We start from the raw sequence: 10113 nt of genomic DNA, 5'->3' as shown, positions 1-10113 counted from the left end.
ATTTTTTTTTTTTTTAAACAAACAAACTCTTTATTGGGTGTAGAAAGGTTACTGTGGTCCCAAGATCATTTCTAGTGACATCACTATATCAAAATACCCCCCCCCCCCATTATCCTTCATAGCACAAATCCCCCTAATAATAATACAAAATACGAAAATTGAATAAAAGTAACTATTATTTATTATTATTATTATTATTATTATCTATTATTATTATTATTATTATTATTATTATTATTATTATTATTGGGATTATTATAATTAATATTACTAATAATAATACCAAATATGAATTAATATTAAAAAAAAAAGTATTATCACTTTTATTTATTATTACTATTTTTTATGATTAATATTACTAAAACTGCCACATGGTGTGTGAACCAAACCCAAACTCATTTCTTTTTCTTTTTTTTGAACAAACAAACTTTTTATTAGGTATACAAAGGTTAGGAGCAGTACAATAGACTCCAGTACATAACGTTACGGATGAATGGGAGTATCGAAGGGTCACCCAACACTGAAAATCCTCTCCCAAGTTATCTTTGGAGAAATGAGAATAATATAGTGACCTGCGTGCCGTTGGGTACAAATGATAGAGATAAAAGTGAAATACACAATAATGTGCAGTATAGAGGGTCACCTATACATGTAGACATCACTCAGGAGGTCGCTGGTCCTTCCTCCGTGTAGGTAGAAGCTACGAAGGTCTAACCACCGATCCCACATTTGGTGATATTTAGCCGGGCATCTTCTGTGTATATAGGTGACCTTTCTATAGGGCAAGGAAAGGTTGACAGCCACCAGCCAATCCCGTACTGGGGTCCCAAGATCATTTCTAGTGACAACGCTCTGTCCTTTTCTCCATAACGTGCCCCGGCGTTGTCACCCTGTCATATGTTCTACAAGTGACCACCCTGACACACATTGCACAGACATGGTCCGCCATTGTCCAGAGCCGAGATGCGCAGCCAATGCTGGAGTGAATATATGTAGTCAGGAAGAGGCCCGGAAGGCGCTGGAGGAGATCAGCAGCACTGAGATGGGGAAAAGAAAGACTAAATAATGTTTAAACTTTACTTAATGGAAAAATTGGCAATTGTTTAACCACTTGCTTACTGGGCACTTAAACCCCTCTCAGTCCCAGACCAATTTTCAGCTTTCGCTTTCGCTGATGCACTTTGAATGACAATTGCGCGGTCATACAACACTGTACCCAAATGACATTTTTATCATTTTTTCCCACAAATAGAGCTTTCTTTTGGTGGTATTTAGTTACAGCTCGGAGTTTTATTTTTTGCTAAACAAACAAAAAAAGATGCAAAAAATAAATAAATTAAAAAATCATGTTTAATAGTTTGTTATAAAATTTAGCAAACAGGTCATTTTTCTCCTTCATTGAAGTGCGCTGATGAGGCGGCACTGATAGGCTGCACTGGTGGGCACTGATAGGCTGTATTGGTGGGCACTGATAGGCTGCACTGGTGGGCACTGATAGGCTGCACTGGTGGGCACTGATAGGCTGTATTGGTGGGCACTGATAGGCTGCACTGGTGGGCACTGATAGGCATAGTTAAGGCGGCACTAATAGGCACAGATAAGGTGGCACCAATAGGCACAGATAAGGTAGTACTGATGGGCACAGATAAGATGGTACGGATGGGTGGCACGGATGGGTGGCACTAAGGGGCACTGATAAGTACCACTGATAGATGGGACTGATGGGCACTGATAGGTGGCTCTGATAGGTGGCTCTGATAGGTGGCACTGCTGGGCACTGATGGGCGGCACTGATGGGCACTGGTAGATGACACTGATGGGCACGGATATGTGGCACTGGGGTGCAGCACCGTTGTTGAGGCAGATTGTGGGTACTGCTGGGTGGCACTGTGCGCACTTCTGGGTGGCACTGCTGGGTGGCACTATGGGCACTGCGGGGTGGCACTATGGGCACTGCTGGGTGGCACTGAGGGGGCACTTATTTTTTAATGAGGTGGCACTGGCAGAGGGCAGGTGGGCACTGGTAGGGGGCAGATGGGCACTGGCAGGGCTGGCCGTGATCGGGACTGATGTCCTGATCATGGCCGCCGGTGATCGGCTCTTTTTTTTTCTCCTCACGCTGTCAGCGCGAGGAGGAATAATAGCCGATTACCGGCTCCGTTGTATCACATGATCAGCTGTCATTGGCTGACAGCTGATCACGTGGTAAGGGGTCGGGATCGACCCCTTGCTTGGATCAGTGATCAGGTGAGTCTCATAGACTATTAGACTCGCCGATCACAGAGCGCGCCGCGCACGCCCCTCAGGGGGCGCGCAGGCCGCTTGTGCACGGGACTACGTCAATAGACGTCGTCCCGGCAAAGGAGGTCCGTGCTGTAGCCATCATTCGGCTATAGCGCGGGTCTCAAGTGGTTAATGTAAACATGAACAAAATGTTACCCATTTGGGGTTGCATTTACTTTAATCTCCTCCTCCCATCTCCCCAAACCCAACCCAACGTATCTCAAGTGGAGGAAACATCCTTCGTGTTTGATAAAATCTTCCTCTGCTGGGAATGAGGAAAGTCCCACCTACATGGGGGTGGTTGGCAGGTGCGATGTGCCGGGGGTTGCCGATGTCTCACCTGTCTCCACCACACACAGTGCAGAACCAGAATGACCAGGAGGAAAATGGCGGCACAGGTAAACCTCAAGGTTCCTGGTGGGGGGAGGTGTCTCCATACATTTGCTTCCATCTCAGGTTGGGTGGTCTGGGCAGATTCTGTAGACATGATGGAGGACATGAAGACATTGGTATTATTATTATTACCCGAGTGATGGGAGAATTTCAACACATTCTATAAATATTCTAACCAGCACCACCAAGTGTTCAGACAAAGGGAACAGCAATGGGGTCCTTCTTTACTCCCCTTGTTCCACCCTTGGACTCCCCCCAATTTTCTGGGTGCCCACAAGCCCCCTGGGCTCCTCTACACACCAGAGAATAAAGGTTAGACACGTGCAGTTCATTTTGTTCCAAATTGAAATTCGGACTAATTTTTCGTTATTCGGAAATTCAGATGCATCCAAATTTCCAAATTACAATAGTAACTAATTTAAACAAATTGGAAATAACGAATATATATAAATAATATAACAAATATATATATATATATATATATATATATATATATATATATATATAAATAATATAACAAATATATATATATATATATATATATATATAAATAATATAACGAATATATATATATAAATAATATAATGAATATATATATATATATATATATATATATATATATATATATATATATATATATATATATATATAATATAACGAATATATATAAATAATATAACAAATATATATATATATATATAAAAATAATATAACGAATATATATAAATAAATAATATAACAAATATATATATATATATATATATATATATATATATATAAATAATATAACGAATATATATATATATATATATATATATATAAATAATATAACGATATATATATATATATATATATATATATATATATATATATATATATATATATATAATATAACAAATATATATATATATTGTAATGGACGCCGTGGCTGGGTCCTGGAAGGACGCTATATTTCCCCTCTGTTTGGGTTGTGGTCTCTTTAAGGGAATAAAATTGAGTAACCCACCTGTTAAGGAAGTGTCTTTAAAAGCAAGACAGGAAGTGGTAGAAGGGTGTGGAGGAGTGGAGAAGACATGGTGGATGGTGTTTATGTTGGGTTGCAGCAAATGAAGTGGACAGCAGTGTCCTGTTTGGAAGGCTCCTGGCAGGAGAAGCTACCTGCCATCAAGACCAAGCTCTGTTTCTGATAAGGACAGCTGTTCTGGACTTTGCAAGTCGGTGAGACTACAAATCTTTTTCCTTTTGTTTTTGGCTGCTGTAAAGCTATTTAAGTTAATAAACCCTTTGTTGTATGAAAAGCCTGTGTCCTGCGATCTACCTGGTCCCCCGAACATTACAAGTGGTGCTCGAATGCGGGCAGGACAAAGTAACAGGCATTTTTTCTTGCTATTTTTTTTTTTTTGTGGATTTGAACTGGCATTTAAAGGGACAGTACAGTGAATTTATGTCCTGGGTTAAAGCTGCACAACTGCGGAAAGCTGAAACCATGGAGGAGCTAATTAAACAGCTGTCCTTGGCGAATATACAAGCGCAGACCCGCCATGAGGAAGCTAATCAGCGCTTAGCAACGCAGCACAACGAGGCACTGGCTTTGCAGCAAGAAAATACTCGCCTGTTGGTGGCCCAGTTAGCAGCCCAGCAAGCGACCCAACAAGAGGTTATGCAGGCTCAGATGGCGGCCTTAAAAGAAGCAGTGCAGCAGCTGTCTCAGGGCCGTGAACAAGTGGCCGTTGCCCCTGGCAACCAGGTGACCATAAGGGCAAGCCATTTCTTGCAGAAGTTGTCCCCGAGTGATGACGTAGAGGCGTTTCTAGCAACATTTGAGAGGACGGCAGAGAGAGAAGGGTGGCCCCAGGACCAGTGGGCCGGCTTAATTGCTCCTTTCCTCACCGGAGATTCTCAAAAAGCCTATTTTGACCTACCACCAGAAGATGCTAAAAATTATCAAACACTAAAGGCAGAAATACTGGCTCGGTTGGGGGTGACTACGGCCGTTCGGGCCCAACGAGTGCACCAATGGAAGTATCGTTCAAACCGGCCACCGCGATCTCAAATGCATGACCTGGTGCAACTAGTAAAAAAATGGCTGCAGCCCGAAGTGTTGTCTGGCCCCCAAATTGTGGAGCGGATCGTGCTGGACCGATACTTAAGGTCACTGCCAGATGACCTTCAACGGTGGGTCAGTCATGGAGACCCCAAAACCGCGAACGGCCTTGTTGAGATGGTGGAACGATATACGGTGGTGGAGGATCTGCTTGGCCCCACCAAGCGTCAAGGGCCCAGTCTGCCACGGCCCTTCCGATCAACTGCCGCCCTTCGAACGGATGTCCCCAGGAGCCCTGGAACCAACACCCCGGAAGGCCAAGAGTCACACCCGTTACCCCCTCAGCGACCTGTTCCTGATCGGAGAGGAGGGGATGTACAATGTTGGCGATGTCATGCCTGGGGCCATACCCGGGCCCACTGCCCATTGCAGGAAGAACCCATGGAATGCGGGGTTCTTCGGAGGGGGTCTTTTTATGCCCATAAATCGTGTACAACACATCTTGACCTTGGAGAGAGGAATTTTGAGTGTGAAGTCCAAGTGAACAACCACCCTGCATGGGCCTTGCTGGACTCTGGAAGCATGGTAACCCTGGTTCACCCTAGAGTAATTGGGAAGATCGGTCCGGTAAGCAAAATTTTGCGGGTTGTCTGCATTCATGGGGACACTAGAGAGTACCCTCTCATCTCGGTGTCCATCTCCACAGCATGTGGCACTGGTACTCAAGAGGTGGGGGTGGTAAAGAACTTGGTACATGACGTTATCATAGGACGAGACTGTCCATTATTTGCAAAACTTTGGAGACAAGGAGAACTATCTGAAAGGTCCAGAGACTGGGAAGAAACTAGTCCCTCTGTTCCTGTTGTAGAGGGTAATAACCCTGAGATGCCACATGTTCATAATATGGACCCAGTTGATAAAAACGCCAAGACTTTGGTTAGTAATGATGAAAATAGTGCTGATACTGTTAAAGATGTCAATATGTGGGGTTCTCAGACCTACCTGAACACTGAGGGGGGGGAACCTTCCCCGCTTCAGGTAATGCTGGGGGAAGACGATGAGGAAATGGCCTCTACCCCTGACTTGCCAGATTTGGGTGTTCCCCAGGGGGCATTTGGTACTGCCCAGATGCAGGACCCCACTTTGGCCAGGGCACGGGAACAGGTTGTAGTAATAAATGGGCAGCCCCAAGAGCCAGGTGCTAATGAGCGGTGGCCACATTTTTCAATATGTAATGAATTGCTTTATCGGGTTACTAAAGTGAGAGAAAATGTGGTAGAACAATTATTGGTACCCCAACAATATAGACGCAAGGTCCTGGACCTGGCCCATGATGATGTTTTAGGGGGACACCTGGGAGTTGAAAAGACGGAGGCACGGATCGCCGACCGGTTTTACTGGCCAGGCTTGAAAGCAGAGGTAAGGAGATACTGTACCTCTTGTCCCACCTGTCAGTTGACCGCTCCGGCGACCCATTTCCGGAGCCCGTTGGTCCCTCTGCCCATAATTGAGGTCCCATTCGAAAGGATAGCCATGGATATAGTGGGTCCCTTGGTAAAGTCGGCTCGAGGTCATTCTTACATACTAGTGATCCTCGACTATGCCACTCGTTATCCTGAGGCACTACCCCTGCGGAATACCTCCTCTAAGGCTATTGCACGGGAGTTATTCCAGTTGTTTACACGGACGGGTTTTCCCAAGGAAATACTCACAGACCAGGGCACCCCGTTTATGTCGAAGGTTATGGCCGATGTATGCAGACTGTTCCGGATTAAGCAGCTGCGCACATCGGTCTACCATCCCCAAACAGATGGATTGGTAGAACGTTTTAATAAGACCCTTAAGTCTATGCTCAAGAGAGTGGTACAAAGGGATGGGAAAGACTGGGACTGCCTGTTACCAGCTCTCCTGTTCGCTATCCGAGAAGTGCCCCAGGCCTCCACTGGGTTTTCGCCCTTTGAATTGGTATATGGGCGGAGACCTCGTGGATTACTGGACTTTGTTAAAGAAGAATGGGAAAGTGAACCAATTCAGCATAAAAGTGTTCTTGAATATGTCTCTCAAATGCAGGAGAGGATCCGAACTGTGATGCCGCTAGTTAAGGAACATTTACAAAAAGCCCAGGAGGCTCAACGACGGGTCTATAATAGGGCAGCCAAAATTAGGAACTTTCAAGTGGGGGATCGAGTAGCAGTGTTGATTCCCACTGTGGAAAGTAAATTCTTGGCCAGATGGCAAGGCCCTTTCGAGGTTGTAGAAAAAATGGGAGAGGTAAATTATAGAGTCCACCAGCCAGGCAAGAGGAAACCCTTCCAGATATATCATGTAAACTTGTTAAAGCCCTGGACAGACAGGGAACCAGCAACCTCCCTTGCTAGTACAAAACTTGAGCCTCGGGTTGGGGTGGAGAGTGTCCAAGTAGCAAAGACCCTGTCTAAAACCCAAAGTCAGCAAGCAAAGGAGTTCTTGCAGCGAAATAAAGAAAAATTTTCAGACTTGCCAGGGCTCACTAGTGTCATAGAGCATGATATTATCACAGAACCAGGAGTCAAAGTTTTTGTCCGGCCCTACCGCATCCCAGAGGCTCAAAGGAAGGCCGTTTCAGAGGAAGTAAAAAAGATGTTAGACCTAGGGATTATTGAGGAATCGCAGAGTGAGTGGTCGAGCCCGATTGTGTTGGTACCGAAGCCCAACGGAACTCTGCGATTCTGCAATGATTTCCGGAAACTTAATGAAGTTTCCCGGTTTGATGCCTACCCCATGCCCCGGGTAGATGAGCTTATCGAGAGACTAGGTCTAGCCAGGTATATCACTACGTTAGACCTTACCAAGGGGTATTGGCAAATCCCGTTGACTAAGGCTGCTAGAGAGAAAACTGCTTTTTCTACCCCGGAGGGGAGTTTTCAGTACAAAAGGATGCCTTTTGGATTGCAAACTGCTCCAGCCACGTTCCAGAGAGCAATGGATAGGATTTTACGACCTCACCGGAAGTATGCCTCAGTATACTTGGACGATATAGTCATTTTTAGCAAAGACTGGGAATCACATTTTGCCCAAAGTGCAGGCAGTGCTGGACTCTCTTTGGAAGGAGGGGTTTACAATAAACCCTGAAAAATGTGCTTTGGGAATGGAGGAGGTGAAATACCTGGGTTATATCGTGGGTAGAGGGGTAGTGAAACCGCAGGTCAACAAGATAGAGGCTGTACAGAATTGGCCCCGCCCCCTCACAAAAAAGCAGGTACGTGCATTCCTGGGCATGGTGGGATACTACAGGAGGTTTGTACCCAACTTTGCCACGTTGGCGGCTCCGTTGACCGATCTGACTAAGGGTCGGAAATCGGTCATGGTGGAGTGGAATGCAGACGCTGAGAAGGCTTTTTTGGAGCTCAAGTCAGCGCTGTGCCAATACCCTGTCCTGGTAGCACCTAATTTTTCAAAAGAGTTTGTTGTCCAGACTGATGCTTCCGATGTAGGATTGGGAGCGGTGTTGTCACAGGTTATTCATGGCGAGGAACACCCGATAGTCTTCCTCAGCAGGAAGTTAACACCAGCAGAGAAAAACTATGCCATAGTTGAACGAGAGTGTCTGGCCATTAAGTGGGCTCTGGAATCCCTTAGATATTACCTTTTGGGGAGGAAGTTTAGGCTGATTTCTGACCATGCCCCTTTAACATGGCTGAGACAGGGAAAAGGGACTAATGCCAGGGTCACCCGGTGGTTCCTGGCACTCCAGGAATTTAAATTTGTAGTGGAGCATAGGCCCGGGAGACTGCATCAAAATGCAGATGCCCTCTCCCGAGTCCATTGTTTGAGCTCCACTGTTGCCTCCACCTCCTTGGCGTTGGGGCACAGGGGGGGGATATGTAATGGACGCCGTGGCTGGGTCCTGGAAGGACGCTATATTTCCCCTCTGTTTGGGTTGTGGTCTCTTTAAGGGAATAAAATTGAGTAACCCACCTGTTAAGGAAGTGTCTTTAAAAGCAAGACAGGAAGTGGTAGAAGGGTGTGGAGGAGTGGAGAAGACATGGTGGATGGTGTTTATGTTGGGTTGCAGCAAATGAAGTGGACAGCAGTGTCCTGTTTGGAAGGCTCCTGGCAGGAGAAGCTACCTGCCATCAAGACCAAGCTCTGTTTCTGATAAGGACAGCTGTTCTGGACTTTGCAAGTCGGTGAGACTACAAATCTTTTTCCTTTTGTTTTTGGCTGCTGTAAAGCTATTTAAGTTAATAAACCCTTTGTTGTATGAAAAGCCTGTGTCCTGCGGTCTACCTGGTCCCCCGAACATTACAATATATATATATATATATATATAAATAAATAATATAACGAATATATATATATATATATATATATATACACACACACACACACACACACACACACACACACACACACACACTATGTTGTCAAAAGTATTTGGACACGCACATGAACTTTAACGTCATCCCAGTCTAAGCCCTTGTACACACAGTCGGACATTCTGCCAACCAAATCCGTTGGATTTTGTCCGACGGATTGTGTCCGAAACTGTTGCATACACACGGTCGGACTAAGTTGTCGAAAAATCCGATCATTCAGAACGTGATGACGTTATTTCGTTACGATGGGACTACATTCAGGCTAGTAGCCAATAGCTTTGATGTAGGAATTTGATCTGAGCATGCGTGGCACTTGGTCCGATCAAAATTCTCTACACATGATCGGAGTATGTCCGATCGGCCCAGTTGGTCGGGAAATATTTCCAACATGTTGGAAAATTGGGTCCGACGGATATTCCGACGGAAACAGTCCGATACAGACCACACACACAGTCGGATTATCCGACGACACGGTCCGATAGGACACATTCCGTCGGAATCTCCGACCGTGTGTACAAGGGCTTAGTCTCGTAGGGTTCAATATTGAGTTGGCCCTTTGCAGCTATAAGAGCTTCAACTTTTCTGGGAAGGCCGTCCACAAGGTTTAGGAGATGTGTCTATGAAAAGGTTTGACCATTCTTCCAGAAGGGCATTTGTGAAGTCAGGCACTGATGTTGGATGACAAGGCCTGACTCACAGTCTCTGCTCTAATTCATCCCAAAAGGTGTTCTATTTTGTTGAGGTCAGGACTCTGTGCAGGCCAGTCAAGTTCCTCCACCCAAAACTCGCTCATCCATGTCTTTATGGACCTTGCTTTGTGCACTGGTCCAAATCATTTGGTGGAGGGGGGATTATGGTGAGGGGGTGTTTTCAGGGGTTGGTCTTGGCCCCTTAGTTCCAGTGAAGGAAACACTTAAGGCATCAGCATGCCAAGACATTTTGGACAATTTCCTGCTCCCAACTTTGTGGGAACAGTTTGGGGACGGCCCCTTTCTGTTTCAACATGACTGCCCACCAGTGCACAAAGCAAGGTCC

General features: G+C 45.4%; 1 protein-coding gene across 2 annotated transcripts in view; it reads right to left on the bottom strand.

The window, feature by feature from the left end:
* Positions 1 to 334: 334 nt before the first annotated feature.
* Positions 335 to 10113, bottom strand: part of LOC143998424 (uncharacterized) — a 29441-nt gene continuing 19662 nt past the window's right edge. The window contains exons 3-4 of one of the 2 annotated variants that reach the window (XM_077493974.1): positions 2624 to 2760; positions 335 to 1037 (exon numbers count right to left, since the gene is read on the bottom strand). In XM_077493974.1, coding sequence (XP_077350100.1) covers positions 1029 to 1037; positions 2624 to 2760 — 146 coding nt within the window. In that variant the 3' untranslated portion in view covers positions 335 to 1028. Of the gene's footprint in view, positions 1038 to 2387; positions 2761 to 10113 lie in introns of those variants that run through there. The other variant, XM_077493973.1, reaches the window with a different exon arrangement.

This window comes from Lithobates pipiens, unplaced genomic scaffold (assembly GCF_037356315.1).
Source record: "Lithobates pipiens isolate NorthernLeopardFrog02 unplaced genomic scaffold, aLitPip1_a1.2 Scaffold_19, whole genome shotgun sequence".
NCBI classification, from domain to species: Eukaryota; Metazoa; Chordata; class Amphibia; order Anura; family Ranidae; genus Lithobates; species Lithobates pipiens.
Note: the sequence above shows the minus strand (reverse complement) of the source record. Positions and strands in the feature narration are given on the sequence as shown.